The sequence below is a fragment of the Streptopelia decaocto genome (genome assembly GCF_964273445.1).
Source record: "Streptopelia decaocto genome assembly, chromosome: 8".
In the NCBI taxonomy this organism is placed as follows: Eukaryota; Metazoa; Chordata; class Aves; order Columbiformes; family Columbidae; genus Streptopelia; species Streptopelia decaocto.
Window position 1 is genome coordinate 4680829 of NC_138662.1, and position 21024 is coordinate 4701852.

The window sequence follows — 21024 nt, forward strand, 5'->3', positions numbered from 1 at the left end:
CTCGCAGCCCACAGACCCAGTGGCTTTTTGCTTTTCCAGGTGCTGAGAGCTCTGCCAGGGCAGCACGATCCCCCTCCTGCGGACACCACGCTGTGTCACCTCCCACCCCCGATGCCTGGAGATTGCCTGCCCTCGCCTTGACAGGTGGCAGCGGGTGACACGGGGGTGGCACGGGACCCCTGGCTGGCCCAGCGCACCCCATGGCGGTCCCTTTGGCTGCCTGGCTGTGGCTGATGTGCTTGGCCACCTGCCTGGCTGCTGGGCACGGCATGGCTGGGAAGAAGGAGATCAGCACAGACGGGGATCTGGTGATCGGGGGCCTATTTCCCGTCCACGAAAAAGGAGTGGGGAGCGAAGACTGCGGCAAGATCAACGAGCACCGGGGCATCCAGCGCCTGGAGGCCATGCTCTTCGCCCTGGACGAGATCAACAAGGACAGGAGCATCCTGCCGGGGGTGAGGCTGGGTGCCCACATCCTCGACACCTGCTCCAAGGACACCTACGCCCTTGAGCAGTCCCTCGACTTTGTCCGCGCCTCCCTCACCAGAGTGGACGGCTCTGAGCACATCTGCCCCGACGGCTCCTATGCTGTCCACGATGACGTGCCCACCGCCATCACCGGTGTCATCGGGGGCTCCTACAGTGACGTTTCCATCCAGGTACCCCCCAGGCAAGAGAGGCTCAGATGGGGCTGGGTGGATGGCAGAAATGGGGTGGGGGGGTAAAATCTTGGTGGCCCGGCTGTGATGCCACCACTGGTATGGCACAGGGATCCTCTCATGTCCCTTGCGGTGACACTGTACCCCTTTCTACAGTGGTGGCGAGAAGCCAGCCCAGCACTTGAGAGGTGCCACGGTAGTCCCTGGCTGCTGCCATGGTGGAGCTGCAGCCGTGATGGCAGCTGAGGTCCCCCCAGGGGTTGTGGGCAGCCCCTCCACCTTCTATAAGCCATGGCAGCCAAGCTGCTGGATCCGTCCCATGCTGGGACGGGGATTTATTCCTCTCCTGGGGCCGTAGCAGCAAGTGCAGCTCCTCAGGCCAGGCAAATCCTGATGTTCAGGTCCACGCTGTTATCAGTGCCACCACGCTGCTGTGTCCCTCGCCGCCGCCATTGGGTCTGGACAGTGCAAGCCGCCTCCCGGCAGCGCCGGTACCACTCCCTGGCCAGCCACATCCTGGTGCAGGCCTGGAGAAGGACGACGGCCCTCTCCCTCCTGACGTACGCGGCCAGCGCCCGCCGGCGCTGCTCCTCCCGCTGACGGCTGACAGCACGATGCCACCAGGCCTGGATGCGGTGGGCACTGCCATTGGCCACCTCTAGTGCCCGGCGGACCAGTTGTCCCCGCCACCAGGCCTGGATGGTCACCGCCGCGCTGTGGCTGTCCTGGTACCCCCTGACCAGCATAGTGCTGCAGGGGTAGCTGCTGTGGTGCCCTGGCACCCAGTGGGTGGCTGTCCCCAGGGTCTGCCGTGGTGTGGGAGCGGGATTCTGCTCACCCCCAGCCCCGTGGGTCCTGTCCCCCATGGGATAGGTGGGTGGTGGCCAGGCACAGGGGCACGTTCCGGCATGGTGACGACAATCCTTGTGTCAGAATGGTGCTGGGGACACTGCAGTGGGGATGTGGGGACACTGCTCCCAGCAGGCAGAGCTGCCTGGTGTGAGTGGGCACCATCCCCTCTGCCCCCCCAACCCAGCCCGTGAGGTGTGGCCAGTGCAGGGCCACTGCCCCCATGTCCCAGTGATCCCAGGGCAACAGGCACCTCAAATCTCGGACCCAGCTGTCACCCTGGCTGGGATGCAGCTGTGACCCTGGCTGGGATACAGCTCAGTCCCCAAAACTGCGGCTCTTTGTAGCCAGGGGCTGGCTTCGACAGGGAGAAGGCATCCCCAGAGGATGTAGGTAGCTGTGGGTGGCCAGTGGAGTCCTGTGGGATGCTGGTAGAGGCCACACACTCGCTGAGATTTAACGAGTCCCCATGGTGCGTCAAACTAAGTCTGTTGGTCCCCAGGGTCCCTGCATCCCTCTGGCTGTGGGGTGGAGGAAGCCAGGGCTGGGTGACAGAGGCAGCACCCCAGTCCAGCCCCCATGGGCACTTGTCTCTTCCCTTGCTGGAGGACCCGGCATGTCCCCATGGCCAGGGCCACCGTCCCAGCCCCAGTGGCACAGCGGGCTGGCAGCTCCCGTTGTGCGGTGAGGCCAGGCAGCAGCATTGCTGTGCTCGGGGGCCTTCTTGCCATTCGGGGACTATGTCATGGAGAACATTTGTCCACGTTAATTAAGCCACATCTCTTGCCTGGGGAGCAGCGAGATGTGGGCAGGCTCAGAAGTCTTCATGGCATGCCCAAGCCCCCCCTTGCTGCTCCAAGAGCCTGGCTTTTTAACAGCCTCATTAGTGGGGCTTTTTTCCCCTTTGAAGCTAACGAGGGCTTCTGCCGAAGGTCCTGGTCCCGCTGGGGCTCCTGATGGCAGGTGCACAGGCACTGGTCCCCAGGTCCAGCTCTGCAGCCCCCCCCGGCTGCATGGGGGGCTCTGTCCCAGCTCCTGGCCTCCACAGCCCTTTCTCCCCACACCGTGGGGCTGCCAGGCTCCCTGGCTCACTCCTTGCCCAGGAGCGTCTCCCACCAGGCACCTGCAGGGGACTTTCTGCTTTTGCCATGAATCCATTTATCCTCTACCCAGCCCTGAATTTCAGAGGGCAATGCATGAAATATTAAAAAAAAAAAAAATAAAAGAAATGGGCACATCTGAGGGCTCAGGCAACCGTGTGCATGTGCTGTCTATCTGTCTGCCCTGTGAGCCGGAACCCTACGCATGGCAGGGGTTGCTCATCACCCCTGTGGTCATGCACGAGGCAACACTCTGTGTTGGGCAGGGGTCCTCTGGTGGGAACGCCCCTTCCTGGGCCAAGTCTTCAGGCACTCACCTCTCCTCCTCCACACAGGTGGCCAACCTGCTGCGGCTCTTCCAGATCCCACAGATCAGCTACGCCTCCACCAGTGCCAAGCTCAGCGACAAGTCCCGCTATGACTACTTTGCCCGCACTGTCCCACCAGATTTCTACCAAGCCAAAGCCATGGCGGAGATCCTCCGCTTTTTCAACTGGACCTACGTCTCCACGGTGGCCTCAGAGGGTGACTACGGGGAGACAGGGATTGAGGCCTTTGAGCAAGAAGCCCGCATGCGCAACATCTGCATCGCCACCTCGGAGAAGGTGGGGCGCTCCATGAACAAGAAGACCTATGATGGGGTGGTCCGGGCTCTGCTGCAGAAGCCCAATGCCAGGGTGGTCGTGCTCTTCACCCGAAGCGAAGATGCGCGGGAGCTGCTGACGGCTGCCCAGAGAGCCAATGTGTCCTTCCTGTGGGTGGCCAGCGATGGGTGGGGAGCCCTGGAGAGTGTGGTGGCTGGCAGTGAAGCAGTGGCGGAGGGAGCGATCACCATCGAGCTGGCAGCCTACCCCATCAAGGAGTTTGCTGCCTACTTCCGTAACCTCCACCCCTACAATAACAGCCGAAATCCCTGGTTTCGGGAGTTTTGGGAGCAGAAGTTCAGGTGCAGCTTCCACACCCAGGACTGTAGCCGATATTCCCTCAAGACAGGCAAGTTTGAGCCGGAGTCCAAAGTCACGTTTGTGGTCAATGCAGTCTATGCCATGGCTCACTCTCTCCACAACATGCACCAGGCACTGTGCCCCAACACCACCAAGCTCTGCGACGCCATGAAGCCCGTCAATGGCAAGAGGTTCTACAAGGACTTTATGCTCAATGTTAATTTTCATGGTGAGTTCAGAAATGGAGATGAGGTTTGGCTGTCTAAATGGAAAGGGATGGGCGGAGGGGCAGGGAAGAAGGTGAGACATCCAGATTTGGCCCAGTGCTGTCCAGTTCCTCCAGCCTGCCCACACCCGGGGAGCTGTGAGCTGTGGTTGTCCCAGGATGCCAAGAGCCCACTGTCACCCTTGGGCAGCAATCCAGGCCTTCTGTTCCCAGTGTGGAGAAGCCGGTGACCAGCTCCATCCTGCCAGCGGTGGGTGGGGCCACCCCACAGGGGACCCTCCAGTAACGTGGGTCCTGAGAGACCACACTTGCAAGCACCACAATTTATTCATATTCCAGAAACTGAACTGGAGGGAGACCCTTCACCAGGGATCCACATAGTGGCATGAATTCAAGTGTGTCCTCCATGGCTTGGGGTGAGCCCAGCTACCCAGATGTCACTGAGAGCCATGGAGGCTGCAAAACCCCCCACTGTGCCCCCTCAGAGCTGGCTGGGGCTGCTGAGCTCTTGGCACATGGGAAGATAGTTCTCCACCACTGCTTTCCTTCTCCTAACACGGGTATAGGCAGCAAGTATGAGAGTGAAGGCAGGGAAAAGGTTGGACATTTGCTTGTGGCTGTGGCAGGATGTGACCCTTTGATGGAGCCCTGCCTCCAGGCTGGGAGCGAGCAGTCTCCTGCCCCACGGCAGTGACCGTCTCCCCTTCTCCTCCCTCCAGCTCCGTTCAGGCCAGCAGACACCGAGAGCATTGTTCGATTTGACCGCTATGGCGATGGGATTGGGCGCTACAACATCTTCAACTATCACCACATGGATGGGCGGTATCGGTACCAGAAGGTGGGCTACTGGGCTGAGGGGCTCATCCTCAACACCAGCCTCATCCCGTGGGCTGAGACCTCCATCCCTGTGTCCCAGTGCAGCGACCCCTGCAAGAAGAATGAGATAAAGAGCATGCAGCCTGGAGACATCTGCTGCTGGATCTGCATCCCCTGCCAGCCCTACGAGTACTTGCTGGATGAGTTCACGTGCATGGACTGTGGTCTGGGTTACTGGCCCAACGAGACCTTGAATGGCTGCTATGAGTTGCCTCAAGAGTACATCCGCTGGAAAGACGTCTGGGCCATTGGTCCTGTCACTATCTCTTGCCTGGGTTTTATCTCCACTCTCTTCGTTTTTGGAGTCTTCATGAAGAACAATGACACACCCATCGTGAAGGCCTCCGGCCGGGAGCTCTGCTACATTCTCCTGACCGGGGTCCTTATGTGCTACAGCATGACCTTCATCTTCATCGCAAAGCCCTCGACTGAGGTGTGCACGCTCCGGCGGCTGGGGCTGGGCACATCCTTTGCTGTCTGCTATTCGGCCCTCTTGACCAAGACAAATCGCATTGCCAGGATTTTCAGTGGAGTGAAGGAGGGGGTCCAGCGCCCCCGGTTCATAAGCCCCACATCACAGGTGGTCATCTGCATGGCCCTCATCTCTTGCCAGCTGATCATCGTCATCATCTGGCTGCTGGTGGAGACTCCAGGCACAGGCAAGGAAACAGAGCCTGACAAGAGGTACATCGTCACCCTCAAGTGCAACAACCGTGACTCCAACATGCTCATTTCACTCACCTACAATGTTCTCTTGATCATTCTCTGCACGGTCTATGCCTTCAAGACACGGAAATGCCCAGAAAACTTCAATGAGGCCAAGTTCATTGGGTTCACCATGTACACAACCTGCATCATCTGGCTGGCTTTCCTGCCCATCTTCTACGTGACCTCCAGCGACTACCGAGTAAGAGGCTCTGACAGGGCCTTGGTGATTTGGGCACTGTGGGGTTTGTGGCTAGGAGATGCATGGGCCTGGGGAAAGGTCTGGGGAAAGGCTGTGGACCTGGTGATGGTCACCTCTGCACTGGGGTACTTGGGAGCAGGTGAAGTGTGGCTGAAGGGCCAGTAGGTCCTGGGGAGACAACCCCTGCCCTGGCAGACTGCTAGAGTAGGGGTGGGAAGTGGTCCTGAGACCATGGTGGTGCCTGGGGAGCTGAGCAGTGCTGGGGTTGGGGGACCATGGGGTACACACTGCAGCACCTCTGTTCCCCCCAGCAAGGCGCCCAGCTCTGTTCTTGCCAGGCCTGGAGGAGTGCATGGGGAAGCTGCAGTCAGGAGCTTCTGTAGAGGACCTGCACCCCCTCTGTGGAAGCAGGCATGGGGGTGAGGAGTGTTGACAAGGCTGGGTGGGGGTGCAGCTCAAGGTGCACCCCCTTTGCAGGGGCAGTGAGTCCCCATCAGGGCAGTGCCCATTCTCTGCCCATGGATCTCCAGCAGATCCACCCTGCCAGAGGGACCTGGTGTGAGGTGGGATGTGTCTGTGGGGGACAGGCAGCAGCCCCAGCTGGGTGGGGGCTGGCCAGTGCCACAGCAAAGGCTTCATCCTGCCCTGCTCAGGTGATAGGGCTGGTGGCAGGAGCACCTGACCCTCCACCCCTGTCTGCAGGTCCAGACCACCACCATGTGCATCTCAGTGAGCCTCAGCGGCACCGTGGTCCTTGGCTGCCTCTTCACCCCCAAGCTCCACATCATACTCTTCCAGCCCCAGAAGAATGTGGCCAGTCACCGCGTGGGCACCACTCGGTTCAGTGTGGCAGCTGCCAGCTCCAGCCAGTCCCATGGTGAGTGCAGGGGGGCTGGGGAAGGGCTGAGAGGGGGAGCACCCCAGCATGGGCTCCTGAAGGAAATTGGGGTGCAGGGTGGGGCACAGATGGAACTGGGGGGATGGAAGATGCTGTATCCCCTATGGTTCATCCCTGACCTCTGCATTCCTGGCCAGGCTCAGCCTCGCAGTCCGTGCCCACAGTGTGCAACGGTCGGGAGGTGGTGGACTCCACAACGTCGTCCTTGTGAAGGATGGGGGGACCAAGCCGTGGTGACACCACTCCTGCCCACGGCTACATCACACCCCATGGACAGCAGTGCCCACGGCACGGCCAGCGCAGGGGCCAGAGGTGGCAGAGGTACACATCTCACTGCTGGGTCACGGTACATGTCACCCTGCCCTTACACTGAGCCACGTTACACGTCCCCTGTACTGAGCCCTGGGCCACAATCCCCTGCACCGAGCCGTGGTGAACATCCGCCCTTGTCCCTTGCACTGAGCCATGGTGAACATCCGCCCTTGTCCCTTGCACTGAGCCATGGTGAACATCCGCCCTTGTCCCTTGCACTGAGCCATGGTGAACATCCGCCCTTGTCCCTTGCACTGAGCCATGGTGAACGTTCCCCATTGCCTGCACTGAGCCACGGTGGACATCCCCCCATCGCCTGCACCGAGCCACGGTGCATGTCCCTCTAAGTCACCTGCACTGAGCCATGGTGCGTGTCCCCCAGCCCTTGTCCTGAGCTGTAGCACACATCACACGTCTCTTGCACCGAACTGTAGCGCACGTTCCCCATTCCCTGCACCAAGCTGCGGTGCAAGACCCCCATCTTGTCCTTGCACTGAGCCCTGGTGCAAATCCTGCCCCCAGCACCAACCGCACTGAGTCCTGGTGCTCATCCCCTGCCCCTGGCACTTGGCCATGGTGCACAACCTGCCTCCCACTTTGCTCACACCAAGCCCTGTGCCAGCACACGCTGCCCATGCCCCTGCCACATCACCCACCCACTGCCCTCGCCCCATCTTGCATCCACTTTCCCCTGTCACCCCCCCGTGCCAAATGTCACTCTTCCCCCAGTGCTTTGCAGTTTCACCTTTCCTTCTCGTTTTTGGCCCCAGGAAAGCTGCCGAGCGCTGCTGGGCTGGGCCCAAGCCCCTTCCATCCCTCCCCTCGCTGGCTGTGCTGCTTCTCACCCCTTTGTGGGAGACAGGGCAGGAGTGGAGCAAATACCCACTGCCCCGCCAGCCCCTGCAGAGCCCGGGCTGGGGATTTGTTGGGGGGCTGGGTGTGAGTAACAGGACCCAAGTATTTGAGCCCAAGTTTTTAAGAGTAGATTTTTCTGTGAGCAAGAATGTGATTTTTTTTTTTTGGTAACTTATGTAAATAAAGTGGTTTTGTTTTTTAAAAAAAGGACTCTTCCAAAGCTCAGGGCTGGCTGAATGTGAGGGAAGGCAGCAGGCCCTCGCATGGGGCAGACCCACATCACGTTACAGGGACCAGCAGGGTTGGGGGGCCACACAACACCCTCTGCTCATGTCCTGCTGGTCACAGGAAGCTCGTCGCACAAAGGACACAGGGCGCAGCTCTAGAAACAGGATTTAATGACCCAGCTTCAGGGCCTAGGAACCATCAGGGGCTTTGGTGCTGGGGGCTGCAACCCTCTGCCTCAGAGGGATGATGCAGATGCTGTTTTTGGCTTCTTTGATTCTCCACCACCGTCCGAGCCTGTAGATGACAGAAATGGGGGTCACCCTTCACCAAGCCCCGTGGAGGAAGGGCCTGTGCCCCCAGGCAGGGCTGGGGAGGGGGGACAGTACCGGTGCTCCTGTCCAAGGCCGGCCACCAGAAAGTCACCAGCTGCTGAGAACTTGAGGCTGTTGACAAAACCCACCTGGAAGGGACAAGGCAGAGTGAGGGACTCCTGCAGCTTTCTCCCACTGCCCAGGGTCAGCCCCCAGTGAGGAACAACCCCCAGCCCAGCTACAGTATCCCCAACCTCCCCATCCATACCACGGGGATGTCGCAGAGGGGCTCCAGTTTCCGAAATCCCTCACCGCACTTCCAGAGCTTCACGCTAGCACTGTGGGAGCCTGGGATATAGAGAGGAGACTACCATGAACCTCGACCCGCAGAAGGGAGCAGGACCGCCAACCCTGCACTGCCAAACCCCCGCTCCAAACCACCAGCTGCTCACCTGTAGCCACGAGGTCACTGTTGCGCAGAGCAGCCACTGCCGAGATCCAGTATGGCTGCTGCAGGCCCTGGGCATCCTGCATGCCATGCGCTTGCCTGGCCAGCGCCAGTGGCTTCTTCTTCGTCAGCCCCCACAGGGCCACGGAGCTGCCAGGGAAGGGAGGGGTGAGGGGGCCATGCGGGCAGTGCCTGCCCAGCCGAGGCCTCAGCCCAGCGCTCACCCGTCATCGGCGCCCGACACCATGTGCTCCTCGTTGATGAGCTGGATACAGTCAATGGAGCCCCTGTGAGGAGAAGAGCACTACCACCAGTTACAAGTGTGCCTTGGGATCCTATTTACAAACCTTATTTAGGGCCAATTGGGGCATCAGCATCCCCAGGTGCCGGCAGGCTCCCGGTGATGCTTGGTACCTGCACACTGCTGCCCCAGCTGGATACACCTGCCCACAGCCCCCTCTCCCATCCCACACCTACTGGTGCCCAGAAAACACGAGCTGTGACTCCTCGGGAATCTTCCAGAGCCGCACGCTGCCGTCACGTCCCCCTGCTGTCACACAGCAGTCCCGGCTCAGGCTGTCCAGCCCTGTGATGATGTCCTGGTGCCCAAACCTGGAGGGGAAGGTGGCAAAGAGCTGCGGTGGGCAGAGCTCTCTGCTGCCTCACATCCCTCGGGGCTGCTGGAGCGTCCCACAGCAGCAGGGTCAGCAGGGTGTCTTCCCCGGGTCTTACAGGGTCTCCATGTATGCGTTCTCCGCCACATTCCAGACCTTGACAGAGCGGTCGTGGGAGCCACTATACAGCTGGTGCGTGCCCTTGCGGAAGGACAGGCCCTGTGGACAGACAGACATGGGGGCAGCAGTGAGGGGTTCTGGGGAGGACAGTACTGCCCGGCCCGACAGGCATTGTGGCTGATGCTCCAACTCACCGAGACGGCATCGCGGTGCCCAGTGAAGATGTGCAGGCGCTTGCATGTGGCTGTGTCCCAGATCATAATCAGCTTGTTGCTGTCTCCCGTGGCCTGGCAGAGAGCAGAGGATGCCTGATACTTCTGCCTTGGGGACCCACAGCCTGCCCCAGCCTCTGCTCCTACCCCATGTGCTTCAGGGGATCCGAGGGACCCACCTTTGACTCTGGCAGGGGGAGGGCTGGCTTTAAGCCAGTGAGGTACATCTGGGCATGAGACACCCCAGGACCCCAAAAGGACATGTACTCCCCACAGCCACCCCTCCACCCCATGTGGCAGTGCTATTCCCCCCTCCTCGTACCAGGTACTTGCCGTCTGACGAGATGGCCATGCAGAGGACCTGGGACGCATGGCCCATGTGCTGCTCCTCAGTGCCCTTCTTCCCCCCAGGCACCACGCACAGCCTCTTCCCGCTCTCCACCTCCCCTGTGAGAAAGGCATCACTGTTACCTCCTGTGACCCTCCGGCCACTCTGGAAAGCACCAATAAGCCTTCCACAGAGCCCAAAACGGTGCATATGCATGTCCTTGGAAGGACCAAGGCACTTCCATGGGCACTTGTGGTCCTGCTGCTGCAGGGTCCCTGCCAGGGTTCAGGCTGGGCAAACAGCCAGTTGCAGCCTCAAGGGAACACTTGCATTTGATGAGGGCACCATCCTTGGAAGCAGAAAAGATGAACCTGTCATCCGGAGAGATGACCAGGCAGGTGATGGGCAGCTGGTGCCCCCGCAGCACTCGGATGCTGGCAGGATCTGGAGGCTGCACCTGCAGGGAGAGCAGGATGTGAGCTGGGCTGCCCCAGTCCCTTCCCCCGGCTAGGAGAAGGGCCCTGTCCCGTAGCTGGCACCACAACTCAGGGTGCTGGCCGTGGCTGGTGTCCCCCAAAGCCAGCATTAAGTCCAGCACCGCTGGCAACATGCACTTACATCTTTGGCGACCAGGCGCTGCAGCCGGCCTTTCTGCTCGAGCTGAGGAAGAAGCAGGAGGCTCAGTGAAGCCGGTCCTGGCCCCGTGGGACAGGGGCAGAGCCCACTGCCACCACTGGGGCCGAGGGGACACGTCCGCCCCCCTGCTCACCACGTCCTCTTTCAGGCGGTCACCGATGAGATCCACCGGCTCTGTCTCCTCTTCCTCCTCATCCACTGCTCGCTCCTCCTCTGTGGTGGACACGGGGCATGAGGGTCGGGCTCAGCGCCCGGGGCCGCCCCGCCGGGGCACCAGGCGGGACTCACCGTACTGGCGGAGCTGCTCCAGGTACAGCTTGGCCAGGCGCAGCTTCTTCTCCTGCGGCGTCTCCTCCACCTCCTCCTCCGCCGCCTCCCGCCGCCGCCGTCCCAATGACGCGCTGCGGGGACACGTGTGAGCACCGGAACCAGCACCGGCACCCCCACCGACACTCCCCCGGCGCAGCCCGTACCTCTCCGGCTCGGAGTCGCTGGACACCTCCTCGTCGACGGGCCGGCCGGCCGCCGCTCGTGGCCTCCCCTCGGCGCCCAGGACCTGCGGGACGAACCGTGGTGAAGAACGGGACGGGACAGGACGGAGACGGGCGCAAAGCAAACCGCCGCGACGACAGCCGCCGGGACAGCCGCCGGGACAGCCGCCGGGACAGCCCCTCTTCGGCCCCCGCTCTGCGCCCCCGGCCCGGCCCTCACCGCCGCCCGCGGCCGCCGCCGTCCCGCCGCCCCGCGCGGGGCCTTGGCCCTCCGGCCTCCTGCCGCCGCCATGCTGCTGCTGCCACACGTGCTGCCCACCCCGCCCGCCCGCAGGCAGCCAGGCCACGCCCCCGCCCACATCTATTGGCTGTAGGCGGCCAGGCCCCACCTCCCCTTCCCCGCTCCCGCTTCCTACCAGCGGGTCGCACTGTCACTCGCTCTGGCCCCGCCCCTCAGCACTGAGCCCCGCCCTCTCCCCGCCCCCTCAGCGGGGCTCCTCCCCCTGGGCGTGTCAGATGGCCATTCACTCATGCTGATGCCCCTGCCCAAGAGCCAAAGGCACTTCTTACCTTAAACCTTTCTCTGGCATAGGTGTTTAGCCAAAGCTGGTGGGAATATCTCTCTTGCCAGCACTCCAGGTGCTGCTGCTGCTCTGATAATTCAGAGCCAACTCAGGCCACCTGCCTGTGGAGGAGCAAAAGCAGGGTGGGTGCTCAGAGAGGGGGTGCAGAGCTGGAGGTGCAGTCTGAAAGCACTGGGCAGAAAAGTCGCTGACAAAGAAAGAGGGTTCCCAGACACATCTGGGTCAGGGCTCTGCGATGTGGCCCATGGTGGAGCCAGACGGTGAAAGCCCCAGGGCTGGGCTCCCCTTGCCAAACAGGAAAGTCCACCTGTGGTGGGCTGGGGCATGAGGAGAAGGGGCTCTGGCAGCAGCCAGCAGGCAGGTGGCTGGTGGGGGAGGCATGGTGGGAAGGAGGGATGTTTCCTGCCTCTGTCCTTGCAGCAGGTGCTGAGGGGGCACCACTGAAGCAAGGGGTCACTGCCCGTGGGGGTCTTCTGCCAAGGTCAGACCTCCGAGATGTTCTGCAGCTCCTGGAAGCCGAGGTCACCAGCACTGGACACCAGCATTTCAACATATCATCCATTGCGGCCAGGGTCTGCAAGGTGGACAGAGTCTTGGGGGCAGCCCCGGTAGCCTGGTGGGGGCCGGCTGTGGCCATGCAGTGCCCAGGAAGGGGCCTGGGGGTTGGAAAGCTCCCCATGGTTCTCCTTATGGCATACCTGGGTATAGACAGACTCCTCGGTGGCCTTCTGTGGAGGCAGGTGGAAGATGCTGCTGAAGCAGACTTGGAGGAGGCTGCTCTTGTCCTCCTCCTTAAGCAGCCTTGCTTTGCTGCAGGGACAGAGAGGTGCTCTTCAGACCCGGCCATGGGGAGGCGGACATGGGGTCCAGGTCCTGCACTTGAGTGTTGATCGGCAGTCATCTGAACATGAGCCAGCGTGTGCCCAGGTGGCCAAAACAGCCAACAGCGAGGATGAGGTGTGTCAGAAACAGTATGACCAGCAGGCCCAGGGCAGTAATCGACCCACTGTACTCAGCGCTGGTGGGGCTGCACCTCAAATCCTGGGGTCGGTTTTGGGCCCTTCATGGCAAGACCTTGAGGTGCTGGAGTGAGTTCAGAGAAGGGCAATGGAGCTGGGGAAGGGTCTGGAGCACAAGTGTGATGGGAGCAGATGAGGGACCTGGGGTGGTTCAGCCTGGAGAACAGGAGCTGAGGTGACAGGGACATTGAAGGAGGAGGCCGTTGGTCCTTAGGGAACTATAACTTTTGCAATACAGATGTGCAACAAGCACCATGTTTCCTGGAACTTCACATTTGCCATACAGGGGCTCATCTGCCCAGAAACGGGGTGGTGGGGGGAAGGTTCTCAGTTGTAATAAATACCGGGAAGTTTAAGCAAGTGGCGCTCTCAATTAGAGGAAGGATCCTTAGAGTGCCTGGCGTGTCGCAATAAAGAACGTCTCCTGCCTTTTAACACTTCCAAAATGGTGTTAAGGGGTTTTCTGTCTGATTTTTTGGTGTCAGAGGGGAGAACTTCTCGCTGTCTACAACGGCCTGAAAGGAAGTTGTAGCATGGAGGGGGTTGGTCTCTTCTCCCGAGTAACAAACGACAGGACAAGAGGAATGGCCTCAAGTTATACCAGGGGAGGTTTAAGTTGGCTATGAGTAGACATTTATCCTCAGAAAGGGTTGTCAGGCAGTGGAACAGCTGCCCAGGGCAGGGCTGGAGTCGCCAGCGCTGGAGGGGCTGAACAGCCGCGCAGACGAGGCTCCAAGGGACAGCGGTGAGTGCCAGAGCCGGGTTAGCGGTTGGACGGGTAACGGCTGCAGCGGATGATCCCGAGGGTCTTTTCCCACAAAAACGGTTCCCTGACTGCCGCGGGGAACGCGGCTCCGGCCGCCAGGGGGCGCGGTGCGGGCGCCGAGATGCGGCGGCGGCGGAAGTGGCGGCGGCGGAAGTGGCGGCGGCGGAAGTGGCGGCGGCGGCGGGGCCGGCAGAGCGGTACGGGCGGGACGGGAGCGGGGAGGGGAGGGGAAAAGGCGAGAGGGAGAGGGGGCGGTGGTGGGTCGGTGATGGGTCAGTAACGGTCAGTGGTGGTCACTGATTAGTCAATGATTGTGAATGAAGGTGAACGATAGTCAGTGGTGGTCTATGATGGTCAGTGATTGGCCAGTGATGGTCAGTGATTGGTCAGTGGTGGTCACTGATGGTCAGTAATTGTGAAAATGATGGTCAGTGGTTGTGAATGATGGTCAGTGGTTGTGAATGAAGGTGAATGATGGTCAGTGATTGGTCAATGATGGTCAGTGATGGGATGGGGCCGTGTGTTCGGCTGGTGCAGCCGTGGGCTGGGGGCAGCGATCAGCAGGTTGGCGCCACTCAGGTTTGTGCCCCATGTGTGGGTGCGGTGTGGTTTGGAGTGACGGGCGGTGCAGGCAGCGTGGGGATCCCTTTGCAGGTGTGTGGTCTGGTTTGGGTACCAGGGAAGCGGGGGGATGTGTGAGGCCTTGGGCAGACGTGTCGTTCACAGTGGGGAAGCAGAACCAGGCGCTGTGGTTGGCCACGAGCCTGGGCTGCTTCCTGCTGCGCGGGCACCGAGGGCGCTGGAGCCGGCAGCAGCGGGCAGGGTGAGTGAGAGCAGGGGAGTGAGCGCAGGGGGAGCGGCAGGAGCAGCAGGCAGGGTGAGCAGCGGGCAGCGTGGGTGGCAGGCAGGGTGAGCAGCGGGCAGGGTGGGTGGCAGGCAGGGTGAGCAGAGGGCAGGGTGGGTGGCAGGCAGGGTGAGCAGCCCTGCACCCCTGCACAGGGGTTGAAGAGGGGCAGACATGGGAAACTGGTCACCAGGGTGGGTGAAGCTTGGCAGGGCACTGCAGGCAGGACGGCAGGCAGGAGGACAGGCATGACAGGGGCTTGCCCCCGCACTCAAGGCCCCCCTCAGTAGAGAGAGAGGTGCTGGCATGGTCCCAGCCCGGGGGACGGAAGGAAGAGCACCATCTGGCTGGCGGTGCTGGCAGCCGGGCCTGGGGTGCTGCCTGGCCCGTGAAGAGGGGAGTGCGGGCTGGGCTGGAGCTGAGGAGCTGACTTTGGGGGGCCCCCTGAGGGTGTGGGGGTCAGAGCCAGGCCCTCCTCACTTGCAGCGGGGGAAGCAGGGCAGTTTGCTCAACTCCGCTGATAAGCCAGTGCAGTAGTTCCTTCTTCCCTCTGCCTGTGGCTTCTCCTGTGCAAGGGGAATGGCTGCTGGGCTGGGAGGGGGTCCCCACTACTCAGCAGTTGTGGCAGGGGCTCCTGGCCCCCTGAGCCCATGCACCGGTGCAGCATGGCAGGGTCTGCTCTGCTCCATGGTGCTGCAGCCCTGTCTCATAGGCTGGGGACATGTGTGATGAGCTGGCTGGTCTCAGGTCTGAGTGCCCAGGTGGCAGGGGCCAGTGACAGGGCTGGGGAGGGGACAAGACCAGCCCTGTGCCTCCTGCCCCTCCAGTGGTTTGGCAGTGCCAGACCGACCTATGGGTCTCATGGTGTGGGTGGCTGACCTGGCACTACGCAGCACTTCCCCATCACAGTGCCATCGTTCAACCTCGTACCCATCGCTAACCCCCACGAACCCATCCAGCCATGCCACTGGGGAGCCGCGCCGGGGCTGGGGCTGGGCCAGCAGACACACGCGTAGTCTGTGCCCCACCACCTCTAAGCTGTGGCCTCCTTGGTTTCCCATCAGTGAGAAGAAATGTTGGAGGAACTCAGCCTGGTCCCCTTGCACCAGAGGCTGGAGCTGCTGGAGGCCTGTGCCGAGCTGCTGCGCGAGGAGTGGGGCAAGAGCCGGGCGTCACGGCTGCACACACTCCAGCGCTCCTCGGATGCTTTCCCTGCCTGCCTGCTGTTGCTGCGGAGCCGGTGCCCCACCGAGGCCCCCACCGCCCAGGACAGTCCCTGCCAGCTCGTGGGCCACGTCCGGCTCTCCCGTGTGGCCGGTCGTCCCCGTGACCTCTTTGTGGAGAGCGTGGTGGTGGCCCGGGCGCTGCGGGGCCAGGGCTACGGGCGGCAGCTGATGGAGGCCACGGAGCGGTGGGCACGGGCCCGGGGATTCAGCTGCCTGCACCTCACCACCCACGATAAGCAGCACTTCTACGCCCACCTGGGCTTTGTCCTGGGCGAGCCAGTGCAGAGTGTGGCCTTCCTCAGCCCTGCCATATCCGCTGGGGTGCTGCAGCTCTTTTCTGCTCCTCCTGGCACTGCCACCACCATCACCATCAGGCCAAGGGTGCTCTCCGCCCCCCCACCTCCCCTCCCACCCCCAGCCGCCCCCCCGCCACCCCCTCCACCAACTGTGGTGTGGGCAAGGGGAGTTCTGGCCGAGAGCGTTGGGGAGAACCTCCTGGAGACCCCCCACCGTGACGCCAAAGGGCTGCCCATCTTCTGGATGAAGAAGGACATCTGAGGGGCCAGGACCCCAAGCTGGTGATTAAAAGCAAGTGAGGGCAGGAGCTGCCTGCCCTGGTGCTGCCTGCCTGACATTCTTCAGGGCTGGCACCAGCTCCCGCAGCCTTCCTGTTTTGTCCTGGGGTGTCGGTGTGGATGTGGTCCCCGCACCTGCCTGCCATGCCAGCTGCGCTCCTGCCAGACCCCTGGCTGGCCCGGCCGGGTCCTGGGCCTGGGCCCACCATCACAGCAGTGACCCAGCCCTGCTTCAGGCACTGGGGCTGGGACTGGTCCCAGGAGTCCTGCTCAGTCCCACCAGTGTGTCCTCCACCCAGGAGCCTCACTGTGGGGCAGCTGGGGCTGACAGCGTGCTGTGTCTGCCGGTGTGACTCCTGCTCTCCCCACTGAGCAGCCTGGGGAAACTGAGGCACGCGATGGCTGGAGGGGCGCTGGGGGAGCGGGGCAGTTGCAGGGTGTCCTGCTTCGCAGTGCGAGGGGGACAGGCAGCCCAGCCCCCTCGGGGCAGCCGGCGGCAGCAAGGGCTGGAGACACGGTAGCAGGAGCAGGAAGGTCAGGGAGAGCGCCCGGGCCCGGCGCCGGGGGATTAGCACCGTCCTTGTGGCGTCAGGCGGCCCCGGCCCCGGGCAGGTGGCCAGCACCAGGCAGGGGCACCCAGCCCCTTCTGGCCCTGCCTGCGCTGAGGGGACAGAGCTGCCCCTTTGACTCCACCATGCCAGCCAGGGGCTCAGGCCCTCAGCAGGACTCCCAGCCTGGCTCAGCCCTGCTACACAATGGGAAAAAGGGGGTTGCGGTGTCTCTGCTATGGGCAGGGCTGGGAGCTGGCAGGGAAGCCAAGGCACCAGGGCTGGCAGTTTGCAGTGCCGCAGCAGAGCCGTGCCATGGCTGCGGTAGTGCAGGCGGGGACTTTGGGCACCAGGGTGCAGCAGGCAGAGGTGCCCACTGGCAGCCCTGAGGCAGGGGGTGTCTGAAACCTCCAAATTTGTTCACTCCTGTCAGATTTTTGGGATGGGCAGCATGTGCCTGTGGGGCAGCCCAGTCCCTGTGGCCGATCCCTGCCCAGCACATGCTAGGGCGGTAGTGCCAACACAACCAGGGTGCCCGGTGCACCCTGCCGCCTCACCCTGCCGCTCTCCTTTCCCCACAGGGTGCCGGCCCCACAGGCAGCTGGTGACGCAGGATGGTGCAGGTGCTGTGGGCCTGCCTGGCGCTGGCCTTGGCCAGCGCGGAGAGCCCAGCTCCGGAGCCCCTGGCAGGTGGACAGCCCTTTGCCGTGGTGTGGAACGTCCCCACTGGCCGCTGCCAGCGCCGATTCGGTGTGGGGCTGCCCCTTGGCGACTACGGCATCATAGAGAACCGGGATGGCCGCTTCACTGGCCAGAACATCACCATCTTCTACAAGAACAAGTTTGGGCTGTACCCCTACCTGTCACAGCAGGGTGTCTCCCACAATGGGGGCATCCCTCAGCGCGTCCCCCTCGGCGCCCACCTCGCCAGGGTGGCTGGGGACATCCGCCGCCTCCTACGCCCCGCTTTCCGCGGGCTGGCCGTGGTGGACTGGGAGGAGTGGAGGCCCCTCTGGGCCCAGAACTGGGGGCCCAAGCGGATTTACCGGGTGGCCTCGGAGCAGTGGGTGCAGGACCGGCACGGCCTGCTGCCGGTGCGGCGGCAGCTCCGGCTCGCCCGGCAGGAGTTTGAGCAGGCAGCGCAGGCTCTGATGGAGGAGACACTTCTGCTGGGCCGGACCCTGCGCCCGGGGGGGCTCTGGGGTTTCTACCGCTTCCCTGACTGCCTCAACAGCAACTGGGCCAAGGACACCAACTATACTGGCCAGTGTCGGCCAGCAGAGGTGCAGCGCAACAACGAGCTGGGCTGGCTCTGGGCTGCCTCGGCCGCCCTTTACCCCAGCATCTACCTGCCGCTGGCGCTGCCGCCCGCCCTGCGCCGCCGCTACGTGCACCACCGGCTGCGTGAGGCCCTGCGCGTGGCTGCCTTCGGGGTACAGGGCCCCCTGCCCGTGGTCGCGTACTCCCGCCTCTCCTTCCGCCGCTCGCGCCGATTCCTGGAGCTGGTAAGCACTGCAAGTGTGCCAGGGTCCCGCTGGGCACTGGGGGCAGCCTGTGTCTCCTCCAGCCCTGTCACGTCTCTCTCCCCGTCAGGCTGACCTGGTGCACACCATTGGGGAGAGCGCAGCGCTGGGTGCAGCTGGACTCGTGCTCTGGGGAGACATGTCGTACTCCCGCTCGGCTGTGAGTATGGTCCCTCGCTGCGCTGCAGCTGCCATGCGGTGGTGGTGGCACGGGCATGGGGCAGCCACATGCCCTGCGCCAGGGCAGGTTCTCACCAGTGCTTCCCCCAAGGAGAGCTGTTCCAGCCTGCGCCGCTACCTCGTGTCCACCCTGGGTCCCTACGTGGCCAACGTGACGGCAGCAGCCCAGGAGTGCAGCTACAGGCAGTGCCACGGGCACGGGCGCTGTGTGCGCCGGCATCCCCAGCAGCTGGACAGCCTCCTGCACCTCGGCATCAGCGCCAGCCCGCCAGCAGCGTTCCGCTGCCACTGCTACCGCGGCTGGGCTGGCAAGGGCTGTGCTCGGCGGGTTCAGCCCAGCCCTGCCACCTCCTGCCTGGCACCTACCCATGCTCATGGCTTCTACGGGCACAGTGACCTCCCGCCCTCCGACACCTGCCCACCACGAGGCACGTGGGGCTGGTGACCAGGGCTGGGGACCGCTGCAGTTCCCTACCCTGGCAGCGATGCTGCCTGGCGCTTCCTGTGGTCTCATTAACTTAAATAAATCCTCCTGGTACAACTGGCATGGTCCTTGTGGGCAAAGCTGGGAGGGCTCCAGGCTGGGAGCAATCGCTGTTGCTGCTGAGAGGCAGCAGAGAGCCCAGTTTGGCTCTGGACGGGCCCACTGGTGCCTTGGTTGCCCTGCACAGGCTCTGCCTTGATCCCACGGTGGGCTGGCAGTCCCTTTACCCTGGGAAGGGGGCACGGGGCACTGCCACAGGCTGCTGTCCCTTTGCCACACTGGCACTGTGCTGCCAGCAGCCCTGACCATGCCGCTGGGCCACCCTCCCCATGGTTATTTTTATCCCCTCCCAACTGTGTTTCTCACTGTCCTATTTTAAGCGGTGCAGTTGGCGCACCGGGAACCCAGTGCCCAGCTCTCAGGGGCCCCGCACTGCCTCGCTGCCCGCTCACACTGCCCGGGCACGGGGAGCCATGCCCAGGGAGGCTGGAGAAGGTAGGCTGGGGGGCTGGTGGGGGCCCTGGCACCCTGGGGGGCACCGTGGGGCACAGAGCCACAGGGTTGGGATGTGAGCAGTGGCCAAATGCTGCCCTCCATTGTGGGGGCTGCGGGCAGAGCTGCCTGCCTGGGGAAGAAGAAGGTCCTGGGGGGGCTGCAGGGTTTGGGGAGGGGGCAGGCAGCTGGCTGGCACAGCCCCCCCCCCCCCCATCAAACTTTCATGAGCAGCTGTGCCCTGCAGCTACGGGGGGAATTGGCTACAGGGGTTATGGGGGTACCCATGGGCCTGTCACCAGCCAAAGGCAGAGCCCTGGGGAGAGGCTGGGGGGGACCCTGGGCACCATCTGAGCCCCCCCAGCACTGATGCCTGCCAACCTAGCTGTCGGCACGCACCGCCCTGACAGCAGCGGCACAGCGCCCTGTGACACACCACTGGCCCTGGGAGGGACTGGGAGCGGGCACCGTGCCACCCTGCCCTGCTCCACCATGGGCACAGCGCCGGGGCCCTGCCCACTGCTCAAAAATGCACTAACACCCAGAAAAGAAAACTCTTCCCTCTACCCCAGCATGGGCATGGTCACTTCCCAAGATGGTGCTTGTCCCCCCTCACTCCCATGGGGGATGTGTTCACTTGGGTAGGGGGCACCAGGACCCCTTGGCACAGCACACACACCCAATTTTCATCCGTGCACCCCTAAGCATGGTGCCCACAGTGCACACCAAGCTGTGCCCCTGGCTGGTCTGGCTCTGCCCTGCCCGCTGGCCCAGGGGAGTCCCCGCCGGTCCTGCAGTGCCTGGGCTACCCGGGCTGCAGAGTTGGCACGTTCCTGCCCTCAAGCCAGGGCCAGATTCCAGCCCCACTAACGAGGCTCTGGGATCATGGCCACCAGGCACCCGCTAACTGCTCCGATGACAGCACTGGGGCCTGGGGGACACAGCCAATGCTTGCCCGCCTATAGCCACGGGGCTGTGCCAAGGGAACACCACTGCTGGCTGCCCGCCCTGGCACAGCACCATACTGGTGTCACAGCTGGGGTCACCTCCAGGAGGGAAATGGTCCCCACAGGGCCCCCGCTCACCCTCTGCCTTTGCTCCTGGCAGACAGCATGGGACGGGCTGAGAGTGCTGTGGCAGCAGAGCCTGGGGACCCCGACAGTGGTGAGCCCGGAGCCATCAGCCTGCACCCCGTGGAGTCCATCAGCGACCTGCACTGGGCCTCGGGCGGGCACAAGGGTGCCGAGGGTGAGCGCGGGGTGCGGGGAGGTTGTGCCAGCCCTGGCAGTGCCACCAGCTGGGCTCTGACCTCTTCTCTCCCCTGCTTGCAGACAACAGCCCGGCTCCCTCCAGCAGCCTGCGCCGGCCCCCGCCTCGCCCTGCACCCCTCAGCCCCCCGGTGCTCCTGCCCACCCTGCGCCCCGTGCCCCCCGCCAGCCCCTGCCCCTGCCTCGGTCCTGGCCACCCCCTGCTCCTGGCCCTGCTGGGACTCCTGGCACTCGCCAGCCTGGTCCTGGCCACACTGGCCATCTACCTGAGTGGTATGTGGCACTGGGCAAGGTGGGGGGGGCCTGGGGGCTGCGGGAGGGCCAAGCCGCCCGTCCCCAGCGTGTCCCCATCCTGTCCCTGCAGTCCTGCAGAGCCAGTCGGTGCGGGCGCTGGCCCAGTGGCTGCGGAGCCAGGAAGAGGCCGTGCGGCAGCTGCGGGCAGCCAGCGGGCAGCTCTGGGCTCGCCTCAATACCAGCATCGAGCCCGGCGGGCATCGCTGA

The 21024-nt window shown here is 63.2% G+C and overlaps 5 protein-coding genes across 11 annotated transcripts; 4 read left to right on the forward strand and 1 right to left on the reverse strand.

Annotated features, from left to right (window-relative positions):
* Nucleotides 1-200: 200 nt before the first annotated feature.
* GRM2 (glutamate metabotropic receptor 2) lies at nt 201-6670 on the forward strand (the record flags this gene model as incomplete). The annotated part of the gene is made up of 5 exons (XM_082059876.1): nt 201-659; nt 2944-3781; nt 4498-5561; nt 6264-6438; nt 6597-6670. 5 exons carry the CDS (start codon nt 201-203, stop codon nt 6668-6670), a joined length of 2610 nt encoding a protein of 869 aa, XP_081916002.1.
* Nucleotides 6671-8007: 1337 nt separating this feature from the next.
* Nucleotides 8008-11335, reverse strand: RRP9 (ribosomal RNA processing 9, U3 small nucleolar RNA binding protein). Its single transcript, XM_082059893.1, has 15 exons — nt 11235-11335; nt 10997-11079; nt 10812-10924; nt 10657-10736; nt 10506-10547; nt 10218-10344; nt 9882-10006; nt 9542-9634; nt 9346-9446; nt 9091-9225; nt 8838-8900; nt 8618-8763; nt 8434-8513; nt 8241-8314; nt 8008-8148 (listed from the first exon to the last, which is right to left on the reverse strand). Exons 1-15 carry the CDS (start codon nt 11304-11306, stop codon nt 8043-8045), a joined length of 1440 nt encoding a protein of 479 aa, XP_081916019.1. The 5' UTR covers nt 11307-11335; the 3' UTR covers nt 8008-8042.
* A 1892-nt stretch (nt 11336-13227) lies between these two features.
* On the forward strand, nt 13228-17188 carry NAA80 (N-alpha-acetyltransferase 80, NatH catalytic subunit). Of its 6 annotated transcripts, none has more exons than XM_082060318.1 (2): nt 13228-13362; nt 15292-17188. In XM_082060318.1, the coding sequence occupies exon 2, from the start codon at nt 15301-15303 to the stop codon at nt 16009-16011; it is 711 nt and encodes a 236-aa protein (XP_081916444.1). In that variant the 5' UTR covers nt 13228-13362; nt 15292-15300; the 3' UTR covers nt 16012-17188. The 6 variants fall into 6 exon arrangements, with proteins under 6 accessions (XP_081916444.1, XP_081916445.1, XP_081916440.1 ...); XM_082060319.1 differs by lacking the exon at nt 13228-13362 and adding an exon at nt 13943-13962; XM_082060314.1 differs by lacking the exon at nt 13228-13362 and adding an exon at nt 14084-14206.
* HYAL3 (hyaluronidase 3) lies at nt 13560-18812 on the forward strand. Of its 2 annotated transcripts, none has more exons than XM_082060311.1 (4): nt 13560-13580; nt 17158-18081; nt 18170-18259; nt 18371-18812. In XM_082060311.1, the coding sequence occupies exons 2-4, from the start codon at nt 17191-17193 to the stop codon at nt 18722-18724; spliced, it is 1335 nt and encodes a 444-aa protein (XP_081916437.1). In that variant the 5' UTR covers nt 13560-13580; nt 17158-17190; the 3' UTR covers nt 18725-18812. The 2 variants fall into 2 exon arrangements, with proteins under 2 accessions (XP_081916437.1, XP_081916436.1); XM_082060310.1 differs by lacking the exon at nt 13560-13580 and adding an exon at nt 15939-16031.
* A 424-nt stretch (nt 18813-19236) lies between these two features.
* On the forward strand, nt 19237-21024 carry LSMEM2 (leucine rich single-pass membrane protein 2; the record flags this gene model as incomplete). Its single annotated transcript, XM_082059942.1, has 4 exons — nt 19237-19258; nt 20363-20503; nt 20587-20796; nt 20888-21024. 4 exons carry the CDS (start codon nt 19237-19239, stop codon nt 21022-21024), a joined length of 510 nt encoding a protein of 169 aa, XP_081916068.1.

Excerpts from the sequence above, each read along its gene's own strand:
- NAA80 (XM_082060318.1), top strand. The coding sequence starts at position 15,301 with ATGTTGGAGGAACTCAGCCTGGTCCCCTTGCACCAGAGGCTGGAGCTG.
- RRP9 (XM_082059893.1), bottom strand. The coding sequence starts at position 11,306 with ATGGCGGCGGCAGGAGGCCGGAGGGCCAAGGCCCCGCGCGGGGCGGCG. Across the intron at positions 10,737-10,811 it reads GGAGCAGCTCCGCCAGTACG|AGGAGGAGCGAGCAGTGGAT; the intron begins GTGAGTCCCGCC and ends TGTCCACCACAG. Across the intron at positions 8,149-8,240 it reads GGCCTTGGACAGGAGCACCG|GCTCGGACGGTGGTGGAGAA; the intron begins GTACTGTCCCCC and ends TGTCATCTACAG.
- HYAL3 (XM_082060311.1), top strand. The coding sequence starts at position 17,191 with ATGGTGCAGGTGCTGTGGGCCTGCCTGGCGCTGGCCTTGGCCAGCGCG. Across the intron at positions 18,082-18,169 it reads CGCGCCGATTCCTGGAGCTG|GCTGACCTGGTGCACACCAT; the intron begins GTAAGCACTGCA and ends TCTCCCCGTCAG. Across the intron at positions 18,260-18,370 it reads TGTCGTACTCCCGCTCGGCT|GAGAGCTGTTCCAGCCTGCG; the intron begins GTGAGTATGGTC and ends GCTTCCCCCAAG.